Below are 16,068 nucleotides of genomic sequence, written 5' to 3'. Positions count from 1 at the left end.
TAGGCTACACGAAACCTTTACTAAATCGGTGATAGTTTTCTAAAAAGTGATGTTTCTTCCGTTCTTTTCTTTTACTTTTACAGTTTTTAAACCTGAGTGCAGGCCTTAATTGTGTCCCCCCCCCCCAAGCTTCTTCATATACGCAAAAACAAACCGTAAATGTATCTCACTGTACGCCTAAAAACGCAGTTACTGTTTGTTTGTTGATTTTTGGTACTTTTATGAATATTTTCTCCATGTGACTTCGCTTTCAAAAGGTCGCTCTCATCTGTAAACAGGAAGTGCTTGTAGCTGCGGGAGACACGCCCGTAGAAACCTGAAGCTCCCGGAACACCTTTTTCTTCCCCCCCGCCCCCCTCCTCGGCTAGTTTCCCTCCGTTGTAGTTACTGGTAACACGTACAGCGACAGGTAGGCGACATATCCAGGTGGGACACGCACCAGTGAACAGCTGAAAAAGAGTCTTCATTTAACAATTCCAGAGGACTGCTTCCCCCTCCTTTTAATCTCTATTATACACTTCTGTGTCGTTTTCTCTGAATTAATTGACAAAGAACGTTACTAATCTCTTGGCGACAACGGCCTGCAGGTGCACCTCGGAAAACAGCCTGAGGGAAGTTTCAAAACTACCAGAGGTCGAAGGAAATAAAAAAAAGACAGAGGAGTTCAGGTGGACGAGAAGAAGTAGATAGGTGTTTGTTCGTTTTTTAGTTTTAATTTTGTCGCAGGTGGCAAACCCTGATGGATTACATGGATAGTGGACTGAGATACACCCCAAACTCGGTAAGAAACTAGTGCCTCTGCACAGCCTATACTTTCTTTCTGTGAGATGTTTATTTGTTTGTGTTTGTTTGTTTCAAATGAAACGGTTAAGGCTCCGTGGGCCTAACAAGGACGATTTTAAAAGTTTCAAATCAGTAGATGTTGACAAGTATCATGATAAATTGAGTTTTGCTTCTTTTTGACAATTGTTGGTACATTTATTTGAGGTTTTACATATATGGACAGAAATACTTGTTAAAAGCCAAGTGTATAGTTGCTGATATGGGTGAAAATTATCTCCCACTATGTATTGTTATTGAATCATTTCCCAGCTCTAGAGTGACTTTAACACCGATTGCACATTTGTACTTTTAATCCATGAACAAACAACAAAAGATGACACAACATGTATATAGAACATGAGATATGGGGCGAAACATAAGTAAATAAAGAGACGATAAGTATAATAATAAGTCTTTAAACTGCGATAATGGGACCAAAGAAGCAGATTAAATGTGTATGTATAGGCAAATAGGTTTGTCTTAAAGCGAGCCACTGATGTAATTAAAGAAAAAAGAAACGACAAATAAAATCCATCCAACTTTCCCAGCAGAGTAAATCGATATGTTCTGTCACTTTGGCAAGCATATTTTACCAGACTGAAAGGTCTCCCACCCAGCATGATAGCAGCCTGTATCCATTTAATATTTATAATATTTCAGGGTAGATTGTCTCCCAATAACTAATGCAAAAGCAGAATTTGTGATCAAAAATTTGTATACAGTCGGGAACTTTTCTCCACACGTCCTGCACGTTGGGGCACACTGTACAACTGTAGAACATTCACTCAAGCAATCCCCAGTATGCAGGGTCACTTTTAATTTTAAGGTAGTTCAATTTAGAGGGTGTCCATTACGTTAATGCACAAATGTTAGATCAATAATTTATAGGCAAGAGAACTTTCTCACACCAGCTTTACACAGAATTAAAGTCCATCTACTTTAATCAAATTAAAATAGGTTGAGTATTGCAATTCTAGTCACATTACGTGTCAATCAGATTATAATTTCTAAAAATACATTTTATATATATATATATATATATATATATACATATATATGTGTGTGTGTGTGTGTATATAATATGGACTTTGAAGCCTCCACCTTAATATGTTTACACATTTATTCAGAATGTTTTACAAAAACGAATGACAATATTAAAGTCTCTGTGGTCATAATGTAGTTACAATCAGACTATGACCTGTAACATGTAAGCAGGAATATAAATGTAATCCTCCATAAGGAATTCATTCCAACATCATGACATGTGTATGTAGTCACTCTCAACGCACTATTGATTAAAGATCAAAACCAAAATGGAAAAAAACACAGCTTTCATTTCTTTCTTCTGAATCAGTGCAGATCAGTATCTGTGTCATAGAGTTTCATGTGGCACTTTCAAGGTGAACTCTTAAACTTGTTTTTCCAGCCATTTCTTCATTCTGTGCACCTCTAATTCCTGTGCTGCAAAAATAGTGGTGCACATTACAGCAGGCGTTTTCACGATGCATACTCGAGCCGTTTTTTATTCATTCACGTCATAGCTATCGTTCGCAGGGGAAATGGCAGAAATCGTCAGAAAACATTTAGTTTCGTGGTTAAACCTTCAACCCAATGCCCTTGTGTTTGCACCAGGTTTCTTCCCACCTGCAGAAAAGAGTCAGTAATAGTCAAATTCTCTGAATAAACCATTCTTGACACGGTTATTTTAACATATCTATGGAGAATGCATGTTGGGAAACCACTGAGCTGCTGCCTGAATTCCTCCAGGTTCCTCCACCCTGTTGCAACTTGTTCAGTTGAGTCCTCCTGTTGTGTTGACTAACAGTCATTCACTATACATGTATTCACGGTACTACAAGGCGAGGTTAACGGTGCTAAAGTCTGTTTATGGTCACTGACAGGAAAGCAGGGCATTGATTTGCGCATGATTGCATGACATGTATTTCTCCTGTCCTCAGGAATGAGAAGCTAAATGAGATATTTAGCTTATTAACAAGGAATATTATATGATTAATTCATAGTGTTATCATAATTAAATTGATTGAAACATGGGCAATCACAAAGTCCCCATAGTGTCACAAAATATGGACACTTTGTGGCTTATTTCACACTTCATTAAGCTTTTCAGGAGCTGTGACAGTATTTTAGCAATTCTTGTGTTTTTAATAAACAATACAGCCAGGAGTCTTTCATCTTGTTTATAAGGAGATGCAGTGTTATGGCATTTTTAAAATAGAATCTAATTTAATTGAATTTGCAGCTTGTAACCTTTGCCAACAATATTTGGTATACAAACAGGTCAGAGCACAAAACAGAGGACAGTTGTCAAAATGTTTTCCACGCTGCAGTGAGAATTGAATGTGACAAATGTAAAACTGTCTTGTTTAATTTTTTGAGGTGATTCAGCAGTTGCCATACCCTCATACAGTTAATGTGCAAGTCATTGTTAGTGTTGGGTTTAAACGGGTACAAAAAATCAAAAAGTGCCACAATAATTAGTTAGAATATTTTATTTTTAGAAATTGGCAGCCCTAAAATCAAAGACATTTTAAATCTTTGCAGTCTTTCTGTGAACTCTGCCATGCAGCCGAGCTCAGAAACTTGTTGTGTTTCCACTTCAGCTGTGTGAGTAGTTTGGTCACAGCAGGTTTGACAGGATTTTACATGGTGAAACCTTGGTCCTCCCTCCCCCCTCTCCCGTGTCTCCTCTTAAAGGTAACAACAGAGCTCTGACTCAGACTTGACGTTTCCTTTTGATTCATAAACGGCAACAAGTCACTGAAACTCTCCTCCGGGCTTTTCGTGACTGGATTTTGAAGGATGATTCATGACTATTTATTTTCCATATAAAACCACTTGTCCAGGACATTGGTTTGAGATTATACCAGCAGCTCATCTGCTTTAGAATAAAGCTGTGTAGTTACTAGTTGACCATAGGCTGAGGGCATTCCTTACATACACAAGTATCTACTTGCTGTCTGAAGCAGTCACTTATCTCTAGTTGATTATCTACTCGGGTAAAAAAAGCCACAGCATTTTCATTGTCGTTTTTACAAGAATAAAACTGATTATACTGTCGATATCGTAGATGAAAAAGCAGCTGCATGTCTAGAAAGAGCAACACATTTCTCTCACCCTCCTGTGAAATTGATTGACTCAGGGCTGCAACAATTCTCATTAACTATATTGATAACCAAATGATCAGTTTCAGTGTTTAGGTTCTCAGATTTTTTTATTAGATTGATTTGAAGTGAATGATTGTGGTTTGTGGAAAAAACAATACATTTGAGAACATCTTCATGTCACCATTTTCCGGAATAAAGAACTCATCGATATACGAAGAAAGCCCTAGTTTCAAACAATATATGGGGATTTAAAGCAACACCATGTGACATTTGTTGTAGCAAACACAGCAAAATGAAAGTCTTATGTCATGAGTAGTAGTATTAAACTTGCTGGGCATGATTCTGGCCGTTTGAGGTGACATCCATAGTGCTCTGGATGTGGCTGCCATCCACATTACCTCAGTTTGCCAAAAACATCTATGGCTGCTGCCTTCATTTTATTTTAAAAACTAAGACGCAGCATTTAAGCCTGGACAGGCGAAAATTGAGACCTTTAAAAATGATGAAAAAAAATATCAGCTGCATGATCTTGTTTTTCTTTCTCTCAACCAGGACAAAGACTGGGACACGTCTGTCCAGTTCCTGCCAGCCTCTGATAACAAAAAGCTTGAGAAGAAAAAGGGTCCGGGAAAAATTGGGGCTGTGATCGGTGTGGTCATCTTCGCTGCCGTGGTTGCGCTTATGGCTGGACTGCTAGTCTGGCATTTCCACTGTAAGTAGCCCTTCGTCTTGCCTCAGTCCACTGGAGTGATTTTATGTACAGACACAGAAGTGAAGAAGAGAAAGAAAACTGACGGTCACTGAACTCAATTGTGACACCGTGACACCAGTAACAACACTATTATTATGACTGCAATTATGAAACTGACTCGACAACATGTTGCAGATAGAAACTTAACTAACAGCGTTGAATTACAACACTTGAATTACAATTAAAGTGTGTCCATATAGGTTACCTTCCTTTATACTTGTGAACTAGGGATGGGCATTGTACCCAATCCCCTTTGCTCGCTGTTAATTGAACATTGTGATGAAATTTAAGAGGTTTCTTCAATGCATCTTCATGCCGCTCCTCTAAGCTCAACGCGCTGTGGACCCAGTGGAAGAGACGGAATTTGTTTTCTTATAGTTGAGAATTTCCCTTTGACAAAATTATATTATCTAGTGTTGAAGTTGCGTAATTTAAATTCAGTCTTATTTCGGCTGGACCGCTGACACTTCTTGAAGACCATGGTGAAGTTAGTTTGAAGAAATTCAGTGTATCTATAAACATAGGGCAAAAGATTCAGCTATCACAAAGAATTGCTTCATTTGAAGAAACATGTTGATTGTTCCTCCTTAGTTTTGTTTGGTTAAACACTTAACATAAAGGTAGATAATTTATCATTTTATAGTTTCTTTGTGTTGGGACATTATCAACTACTTGGTTTGGCAGAAAAATAAAGAAATGATAAGAGAACTGGTTACACAGTTGCAATGAGAAAGATTGCTGTTGGGTTTAAAGTATAATTTTTACATTTAATTTCCATTTAATTTCATGTGTGTGGTTTGGTCAATGTTGGCAATATTTGTTTATTTATTGAAAGTCATATTGTGATATTCAATGTTTCCTAGTATTACAACATCAGATGTTGTGTATCAACTTGCATTTGAAATTGCCCATACGGTTTTCGTTCAGACTAAATTGTTAGTCATCTTAGTCTAATTGGACAAAAAGTGTTTCAAATTAAATAAATTTTTCTTAGTCTGCGTTTTACTTAAATCTGTTGACAGGCTGTGAAAAACTAAATGATAATTGACTTTTGTTATGGAGGTAAAAGATGTAGATTAAAACAACCTGTGCATTAACTTCCCTTTACATACAAATATGCATGGTTTGAATGAACTTTGAAAGCTTCCTATACAACAAGTTTGAGCACCGTCTTTCCCTTTATTTGCACATGCAAATGCCTAAATCATAGGAGGAGATATTAAAGGTACATGCAAACATCAGAGGGACTGAAAACATCACACAGAACACAGAAGATAAATCTATTAAAGACTAGAATTTAAACTAAACTCAGAGGTAATTGTCTGTGTGTTTGCCGACAGTCCGTAAAGATGTTCGTATCAAGAGGATGTACAGCGGCTCCATGCGGATCACCAACCAGGTGTTTGAAGAGGCCTATGAGAACTCCAACAGCTCAGAGTTTAAGGCACTGGCAAGGCAGGTGATCACACAGGTGAGACCGCTGCCCACTTCTCTGCTTCACTGCTTTACATCTTCAGATTATTCAACTTTTGACTGAATTTAATTTAATTCATGCTCTGTTGTGGTTATGTTCCCGACTTCAGCTCAAAACCATTTACTCCAAGAGTCCACAACTGGCTAAATACTACGTGGGTTCCACAGTTCAAGCTTTCAGGTAAGGCAGTGAGCACCGTGTGTTTGTGTTGGTTTGTAGGATATCTTAAACTCTCATTTAAAGATCCTGTGTGTATAATTTAGGGTATATTTATCAACAGATATTGAATACAGTGTTTAAAATGTAGTTTTCATCAAACCAATATTGTACTATGAAGTCACATTGTGTGAAACGAAAGTGTTCCAGAATAAAGGATGATCAAATCTCATGTAAGGCCTCACCTCGTGTACAAAAGTTTGAAATCATTGTGGACTCACAGTGCAGTGTGTGGCTGTGTCGGAGTATTGTTATTGTTATTGCTTTTTGGTGGTGATTTTGAGGTTCGACCATTATTTCTTCATCTTATTATAAAGAATTGTTGTTATAATCCTTAATTATATTATGACTTGCAATATCATGGATGTATAAATGAAATATTTAATGCAATGTCAATGCCAATGCTTCTGACTGTCTTTGATCTTAGGTTTCAGGCATTTTCACATCTATTTAAGTCTTAAAAGTTTCTCCTCTGGGTCTTTTTTCTCTGATCCATCTATAGTGAATGTAGATGGATCAGATAATGACAAATGAGGGCTACTTAGATTAAAATCTCTTTTACACTTATAAGAAATAACAAAAAAAAAACATAAATTCAAATATTACAGACTGTAAAACCAAGCACAAGACAGCAGTCATTAGTCATCCATTTATCAGTTTGTGATATCTACCTCCTGTATTCTACCTTTAAATTTACCGTCACCTAAATTTTTTAAAGTCTTGTGGTTTTCATTACATTGGATTTACGTTTATGTTACACGGGAGTGGCCCCAGTCCACCAGTAGTTACTGTCATGTTTGTACAGTAGCCCAGAAAGGACAAATCATACACAGGTTGTCACAGGAAGGGCTTTTTGTTTCAAATGCTACAGCACAGTGTGAGGCAGAAGTTTTCAGATAATGTCACTAAACCTGACACACTGGTATGTAAAAAAATAATAATAATTGGAGCAGAACATTCTGATTTAATAGCACCTATGTAAATATTTTAAAACATAATCTAATAATGCATAACAGTACATTTGTGTGTAATAAAATCCTAAAAGCCAAGTTTAATTGTTGAGCTGTGAAACACAAAAATTTGATTTTGAAACGCAAAAAGGTAATTAATATAAAGTCATGTGTAAGTGAAATCAAAGGTTTCCCAGGCAACATTGCATCAGTTTGAATTTATTTTATTTTATTTTATTTTATTAATTAATTTTTCCTTACCTCTTGCATTCTAGTGAAGGAAGCGTAATTGCTTACCACCTCTCTGAGTTCAACATCCCTTCAGGCCAAGAGGCAGCCGTCGACAGCGCCATGGCGACAGTGGACAGGCTCGTGGAAAAAGAGCAGCGTGCGCTGAATAGACCTGGCAACGCTCTGGTCCTTGATGATGTGGTGTCTGCAGGTAGAGTAGAAGCAAATCTCATTTAACCTAATTTTGATCGAGGTATCAAAGGTATCAAAAGGTATATCAATAATGTCTGTGTCCTTTTCACAGCACTGGATACCCGTCTGGTTTCTGGATCGTTCAGCAGTAAGTGCTCAGTTTGTTTTTGTCATCAGTGAAATAATGTAAATAATGTTGTGTGAAATACCTACAGTACATGTTATTTCTCAGTTTTATATCAAAGCATAGTTTGAACTTAGGGCTGCAGAAATTAATACATTGAATTAACTGTTTTGATAGTCAATAATGCATTTTCTCAGATTTTTCAGCCTCATCAATGGGAATATATTCAGATTTCTTTGCTCCATATAAAAAAGTATTCATTAAAACTGAATAACATTGTATTAACTTTTAAGAACATTATCATTTCGATGATTCAAAAACAGCAATCATCATTTTATGGACCAAACAAATAATCCTTAAATGTAGAAATATAATTGTCAGATTCATTGATTATGAAAATAATTATTAGTTGTAGCCCTATTGCAATTCATTATAATATGAAACTACACATTTGAACCTCTATGCCTAAACTTTTGTGGTAAATAAGTTGTTTGACATTGTTTCTCTCTCAGGATTTTTGAAGTTTTCCGAACACACAAGGTCCAATTACATCGGGCAGATCCAATCCCCCGGCTTCCCCAACAGTCCGTATTCCTCCAACACCTTCATCCAGTGGCAGCTGAGAGCCGACCCAAACTACGTCATCAAGTTGGACTTCGACACCATGAACCTGGAGGACGACTGCAGGAACGATTTTGTCAAAATCTACGACTCCCTGGTGGCCATCGAGAGTCGCGTTATGGAGGAGTGAGTTTGGCTTTTTTGCTTCATTTGTTTACAGCTCTTTCCCTGATACACAGGTTCACTGTACATACATGAACTATACATGAAGCTGCAGATCACATGCCCAAAGTTCAGGCTTGTAAAAGGACTAGGAGTTAGAAATGTGAGAATGTGATTGGCCTCTTCAAACTAGGAAAATCACAAGCTGTTGAGGTCATGAAATTATTTAACATACAATATTTACATACAATAATTAACATACAAGTTATCTGCTTTAGTTTGTAATAACTAATTACAACACTAATTATTATAATTATAAATAATGTGTTGATTATCAGTGCATAAAGAAGAATAACATGCGGCAGTCAGCCACAACATTAAAACCACTGATCTTTTTGGCAGACAAACTTAAATCCATAGCTTTTTTTAAAACAAAAAAGAGAATTATAAGTTTTTTTCCCTGGTTTTATTTTTGTCAAAACAAACACATCAGCAAAACGTCACCATTAGGATTGCATAGATTAGTCGATTCTAAATCGATTGCTAAATTAATCACCAACTAATTTTTAATCTGCCATCGATTCAGATATTTATTAATTCTTATCATTATTATTATTCAATTATAAAAACAAGTTCTTTAGTTTTTCAGCATACCTGCCTAAATATTCAGGTTACTTTGCTCCATATAACATACAAGAAGTCATTAAAGCTGAATTATTTTTGTTTTGAAAATTTATCAACATTTTTCACATTTTATGGACCAAACAACTTATAGATTAATGTAGAGACAAAATTGTTAGGTGCAGCTCTAGTCGCTATACATGTTTTACATCTGTCCCTTATATGCTATGTTATTATATGGCATATCTAAACAATAAAGACAAATGCTTTCACCAAGGGTCAAGTGTTTTTCACAACATGGATGCTTGTTATGACACAACACAATATCAACTCTGAGGAAAACTACTGCTGTATCTCAAAGAAAAGGCCACACCATCCAGTCAGAAAAACAGTGCACATAGGAAATTCATTTTCATATTTTCCCCTGCAGGATGTGTGGATACTATTCACCCAGTGAACAACTCACATTTCTGTCCTCTGGTAACGTCATGCTGGTGACTATGGCCACGAATGATCGAGAAAATTACCCAGGGTTCAGAGCAAAAGTGTCACAAGTCCGCCGTGGAACTAAAGGTAAGAACTTAAGTTTGCAAGATTATTCACTCACTTTAGCCTGCGTTCTAAGACGTACCATCCATTTAACTATAATTACAAATACACTGTCTTTATTTATGATTTGTATTTGTTGTTTTTTTGTTTTTTTACAGGCACCACATGCGGTGGTCAGCTAACTGGCCAAAAGGGCACTTTCTCTTCCCCCAATTTTCCAAATTACTATCCTCCTCGTCTCACATGTCAGTGGTCAATTGAGGTGAGATGTCAGTCCAAACATTACTCTGCCATTTCCTGAATGTATTTGATTCCGATTCACAAGGTTCAGATTCAGTTTAATTTCTGATTTTACTCAACATTGATTCATTTAGAAATATTTCAGTTTCCACGCCAATTTCGCTTGGTTATAAAAGAGGTTTTCACAATTTGCACAAATTGTGCAAATTGTACAAAATTCACAAACTCTAATGTGGTGCATCAATAAAAATATTAACATTGGCTTTAAAATTGACCCATAGTAGTTACATTCATACACTCTTTATCTAAATGACCGCACAGTGCTAAAAAATCAAACTCAAAACCTTAAATACCAGCCTACATCCAGCAGAGGGCGCTGTGAGGGGAGCTTGTCCTGTAGCCGTTTCCTTCTCATTTCATCAGAAAAAGAAAATGTTCAGTTGTTTTGCAGTGACAATGGTGGACACAAACAAATTAACCATGGCACCAAATCATCAAAGCAAACAACTCTGCTGACTCAGCTGTTATCTTAGCTGTTACCAAACAGCTTACAGTTCTCGCAGAGGATATAGTCTCAAAGAATCTTTGTTTTGTGTCTGTTATTTATTGCACGTCAGGTCATTGCATATCCATTTTCTTTCTTAAATCATGTCTGTCAATCTTTCAGGTCCCTGCTGGCAAGTCAGTGATGTTGAAATTCAAAAAGTTCCTCCTGTCTGAGCCCGGGCAGGACAGCAGCAAAGGCTGTTATAAAGACTACGTGGAGGTCAATGGAAAGAAGTGAGTCCATGCTTGTATGTATAAAAATCAGATATATACGGTTTTCCCTTGAAGACTAAGCATTTCAATTGTGTTTGTACGCCTCACCCTCAGATTGTGTGGCGAACAACCTGATGGAGTATTAACAGAAACGAGCAAGTCAAACACAATGTCCGTGGTGTTTTACTCTGATTCCTCCTACGTGGACCGAGGCTTTGACGCCGAGTTTGAGGCCATCGATGTAAAAGACCGTAAGTGAATCAGTTTCTCCCTGATGACGATTGTTCACAACGTTAAGCAAAAGTGTATCTCATGTTCACTTTGTAATCTACAGCTTGTCCAAAGCAGTTCCAGTGCAACAACCAGCGTTGCATTAAATCTGAACTCCAGTGCGACGGCTGGAACGACTGTGGAGACATGAGCGATGAGTTAAAATGCAGTAAGTAAATCAGATCAGACTCATGATACTCATGATTTGATTTGTAACATTTCATGTTTTTAAACTGTGTTTTCCCTCCAGAGTGCCGCTCGGATCACATCAGTTGTAAAAATGGACTGTGTAAGCCGTCGTTCTGGAAATGTGACGGTATTGATGACTGTGGTGACGGCACAGATGAGCTCGACTGTGGTAAGAGAATTTATTTCACATAACACCGTGCAATACTTTGAGTTCAGATACAGATATAGACACATAAATCTATCCCTGATGGGAAGCCAGTGGACAAGTGGAAAAAGGAATTGGGCTTGCTTGGGTTGCTGCTTGAAGTTTATGGAGGGATTTTTGAGGGAGACCAGGGAGGAGAGAGGTAATATGGGACCATCATCCATATTTGTACAAGATAAAAATTGAGTCATGTACATGTACAGGATACATGTAGAAGTAATACCAAAATAAATAAAGCCATAGTAGTTCTGCTGTGTTTTTAAATGAGAAGTTACCCCTGCATTCAGCAGTTTAATGACAGAAGGAATTAATGACTTGGAGTAGTTGTTTGTCTTCCTGGGTGGCGGCAGGTAATGTCGTCCTGACAGCATCAATAAAAAGTCACCAGACAGGATATTATCATGATTAATGTTACATTCAGTTGTCTGGAGGACACATTTCTCACAAAGAGGTCAAATCAGCTTTCTCACATTTGCTTTTTTTTTTCTTTCGAAGGTGGATGCAAATCTGGACAAATCGCTTGTAGGAATAGCAAATGTGTCTCTGAGAAGAATCGCTGTGACGGTAAGGACGACTGTGGGGACGGATCGGACGAGCTCGACTGTGGCAGAGGTGAGACCAGTTTTGTCTCCTGAAAAGTCAAAGGATCAGTTCACACCACCTGAACACCTATAATGACCACCTATGAAGTTATAAAGCCTCAATTAGTGCAGCTAATGCATGGCAACGTTTTGAAAATCATCAGGGTGACAAATCAGAAGTGAGGTGCCAACAGGATGTAGATAGACCAAGAGAGGAAATGTTGATTATAGATTATGAAGCGTAGACAGTTTGGTTCAGTCTTAAATGGTTTGCAACGGCAATCCACACTGCTCTGTGTATGAACAGGTTACTGTTAACGTTATATAAAGTTATATTCTGTAGCTTGTTGTTGTTGTTTTTTTTTTTAAACTGCAGAATAAATGTGCACATTTGAGAAGAAAACGTATTTATAATTGTCGTCAAATTTAAATTCTTCTTCTCTCCTCTTTCTCTGTAGGCTCTGCAGACACTGACACACGCTGCAGTGAAGTAACCTATAAATGTAAAAACAACAAGTGCATCAGCAAAGTGAACCCAGAATGTGACGGCACACGGGACTGCGAGGACGGGTCAGATGAGGAAAACTGCGGTATGTCTGCGTCAGATCATAACTGAGCCATTATCTCCCGTCTGCATCGATTTGTTACTAGCGTGACAAAACAAACCAGAACCTCCGCCTGCTTCCTGACAACAAGCTGCTACAAGTCGGCGGTGTCGATGATTGATTCATAATGCTCTTTTCCTTGTTTGCTTTTTTTTAGACTGCGGGAGGAGCATGTTTAAGACATCGCGTATTGTGGGCGGTCAGGACACAGAAGAAGGGGAGTTTCCCTGGCAGGTCAGCCTCCATGTGAAAGGTTACAGTCATGCGTGTGGAGCTTCCATCATCAGTCCACGCTGGCTGGTCACCGCCGCTCACTGTGTGCAAGATGACGGCAAGACAAGGTAAAAACCTTTTTGTGCTGCACAATGGGATACACTCACTGGCCATTATATTAGGAACGCATGTTGGGATTGGCGCGTGGCGTTGTCATCTGCTGCTGTTAGCACTACTGCAATCAGAGACATATTATTTGAGTTAATTTTTAAAGTTACCGTTCCCTTTTTATCATCTTGAACTGTATTTTTACCCAAAGAACTATTGCTTATACCTAGAGTTTTATTATGTTTGAAAATCCTGCTAGATCCGCAGGTTCTGAAATCTTCAGATCAGCCATCTGCCACCAAAAACCATGTCACGTTCAAAATCACTTAAATTAACTTTTATTCGTCGCTCTGATGCTCGGTTTGGACTAAAGCAGGTTGTCTTGACCATGTGTAGTGATGTACCTAATAATGTGGCCAGTGAGTGTAAGTTAGGCAGTCATTCTTGCTCTCTGTCAATATAAGTGCCTTTATCCAGTAACTGTAAACAACACACAGAGCTTGGTCCATAGAGTTGTGATGCTCACATTCCCCATCTTAATATTTGCATTCTATTTATAATCTTTTTCCTGCTTCCTGATATTTATTGAATGGGCTTTGGACCATGAATAGTCTTAAATATCTTGTGGTCTTGGTTTTTTGTGCGTGTGTCCTCAGATACTCTCAGCCCGGCACGTGGGAAGCTTACCTCGGCCTCCACACCCAGCGCAAGATTGGAGGTGCGGTGGTGAAGAGGAACCTCAAGCAGGTCATATCCCACCCCAACTACAACGCATACACTTACGACAACGACATTGCCCTGATGGAGCTCGACAGTCCAGTCACCTACTCTGACTATATCAAGCCCATCTGCTTACCTGCTCCCCAACATGACTTTCCGACTGGTAACACTGTGTGGATCACAGGGTGGGGTGCCACTCGAGAAGGAGGTGAGTCCTGATAAAACAGTTTATTTCTCATTCTGCTGAATATCTTTAGCCAGTAATACTGAAATGACAGTTTGTATTTTTGGATTTGACCAGAAGTACAATTGCACCCCCTGGAGGTCAGATAGAATAACTCAAGTCTAAATTCATCACATGACCTAAATCTGTCCTTGCATTCTCTGCTTATAATTGTGATCATTTATTGTAACTGTATTATGCTTTGTTTACTCATGCTTTGTTATTTATGACTGATAACACACACACATCACTCCTCTGTGGACCTGTCAATGGAAAATATCACTCTTGCAAAGTTAATTAGGTGTTGAATGACCTGTAAGAGCCTTGAGCGGGCTAACGTGACATTTAGACCTAAACAGTGCTTGTGTGTTTGTGATTCAGGATTTGCTGCATCAGTGCTCCAAAAGGCCCAGGTCCGAATCATTAACCACTCTGTGTGTGATAAACTGATGGGAGGGCAGATCACCTCTCGGATGTTGTGTGCTGGAGTGCTGACCGGAGGAGTCGATGCTTGTCAGGTAAGGAGACTCAAACAACTTTGAATGTTCAGTTCTACTTCAGTGCTGTTTTCACAGAAAGTCGCAGACACAGAAGGTTGTCCATTTCTCCTGGTTTAATTCAGCCTGGACTGGGAAAGAAAATAAAAAAGTCAAACATCGTTAAAATAGTATCTGCATGACTTGACCGCGCTGGACCACCAGTAAAAGTATATATATATGTGTGTGTTTGTCTGTTTCAGGGAGACTCCGGCGGTCCTCTTTCCAGTCCATCCGGCAGTCGCATGTTCCTGGCCGGTGTGGTGAGTTGGGGCGATGGCTGCGCCCGCAGGAACAAACCTGGTATCTACACAACTGTCACCAAATTCCGTGGGTGGATCAAAGAAAAGACGGGAGTTTAGACGACTGTGAAATGGTCTGACAAGGCCAAATGTAAGGACATGAACACATGCTGATGAGGAGGCATCATACAGATTGTTGCCTTGAAAGAACACTGATTTGTTTTTGGGATTCTTGTCAACAGTCAATGTAGTGGCCCCCCAACTCCTTGTCTGGCTGGAATGGAAAATTGTTTCAGGAGCAATTGCAACACTTTTTCCACTGCAGTTTTTATGGGCAGGGTTTATGAAATGTGTAAATAAGTCTGTTATTTTTGTGATGAATTGTTGTTTTTTGTTGTTGCTGTTTTTAGTTTCTTTTAATGGAGAGCGAATGTTAGGTGGTGCACAGTAAATAGATTTCAGTTGTGATCGTGACACTCATTTGAAATATGCATCCTTTTACTCTGTTGTTTTATGGAAAGAAAAAATAATAATTTTTCTTACTGTCTTTGTTTTAAATTTTATGAATTGAAAACTAAATGACAGCAAGCTCCTTCCATCTTACCTCCTATGGCTTGGTATTTTATGCATTTTATAATTGATTTTTAGTCCAGCAAAAATCTCTGCCTGCCACTGGCCTCCTCAATATGGACGGTATTTTACCTTTTGAATGCTTTTCTATTGGCATAAAACACAGAGTAATGTTATGGGTTTTGTTTGAGTTGAATCGTTCGTGTTATTATTATGCAAATGTGACCTTTCACCCTAATATTAGAACGTCTGTCTTTTTAAATCTGTGTAAATGTGTACATGAGATGTTTTTTAAATAAAATATTTCTAATATAACTTCCAGCCTATGTTACATTTCTCTTTTAATAATGTTTTAAACAATACATTTCCATTGCATCTAAAATAAACTTAAATAGACATAAATATTTAAAGATTGTTTTAACTCTTTTCAAAAGCATCCAATATATAATAAACAATCAACTTGCTCATTATTTTTGGCTTCATTGTATATACATATAGCAACAAATGCAAAGAAACTGACCGTATGTAACACCTTTTAAAAATTCTGATCTGTACATATACCTCAACACAATCTCAAATTTAAGAAGCCCTATTAATGTATTACAATTCTACAATTCTTTACAACTGAATGTTAGACTATTTTTTTATATACAGAATGTGTGTTATGCTATTCTTGTTTTCTGTGTGATAATACTATGTTTGTTATTGTGTGGTTACCAATAAAGATTTATTAAAATTAAATAAATAAATATTTTCTTGAATCGACTCGAATCTACCTACCGGACGAATTTAGAAGACGGAGCGGAAGTGGTTCCACCGTATTATTGTT

General features: G+C 37.9%; 1 protein-coding gene across 1 annotated transcript; it reads left to right on the top strand.

The window, feature by feature from the left end:
• The first annotated feature begins 383 nt into the window (after positions 1–383).
• On the top strand, positions 384–15,975 carry st14a (ST14 transmembrane serine protease matriptase a). The gene is made up of 19 exons (XM_044032879.1): positions 384–781; positions 4,500–4,659; positions 6,039–6,169; positions 6,282–6,352; positions 7,614–7,780; positions 7,874–7,909; positions 8,398–8,632; positions 9,660–9,802; positions 9,937–10,040; positions 10,686–10,798; positions 10,892–11,028; positions 11,112–11,216; positions 11,298–11,405; positions 11,937–12,053; positions 12,481–12,612; positions 12,785–12,968; positions 13,605–13,876; positions 14,273–14,409; positions 14,631–15,975. Exons 1-19 carry the CDS (start codon positions 740–742, stop codon positions 14,787–14,789), a joined length of 2,553 nt encoding a protein of 850 aa, XP_043888814.1. The 5' UTR covers positions 384–739; the 3' UTR covers positions 14,790–15,975.
• The last annotated feature ends 93 nt before the right edge of the window (positions 15,976–16,068 follow it).

Source organism: Solea senegalensis, linkage group LG8 (assembly GCF_019176455.1).
Source record: "Solea senegalensis isolate Sse05_10M linkage group LG8, IFAPA_SoseM_1, whole genome shotgun sequence".
Taxonomy (NCBI): Eukaryota; Metazoa; Chordata; class Actinopteri; order Pleuronectiformes; family Soleidae; genus Solea; species Solea senegalensis.
Note: the sequence above shows the minus strand (reverse complement) of the source record. Positions and strands in the feature narration are given on the sequence as shown.

What these genes read in the sequence shown, in the direction of transcription:
- st14a (XM_044032879.1), top strand. Translation starts at nt 740, where the DNA reads ATGGATTACATGGATAGTGGACTGAGATACACCCCAAACTCG. An exon ending in CACAGATGAGCTCGACTGTG is followed by an intron (nt 11,406 to 11,936) that starts GTAAGAGAATTT and finishes TTTCTTTCGAAG; the next exon opens with GTGGATGCAAATCTGGACAA. An exon ending in CAAGATGACGGCAAGACAAG is followed by an intron (nt 12,969 to 13,604) that starts GTAAAAACCTTT and finishes GTGTGTCCTCAG; the next exon opens with ATACTCTCAGCCCGGCACGT.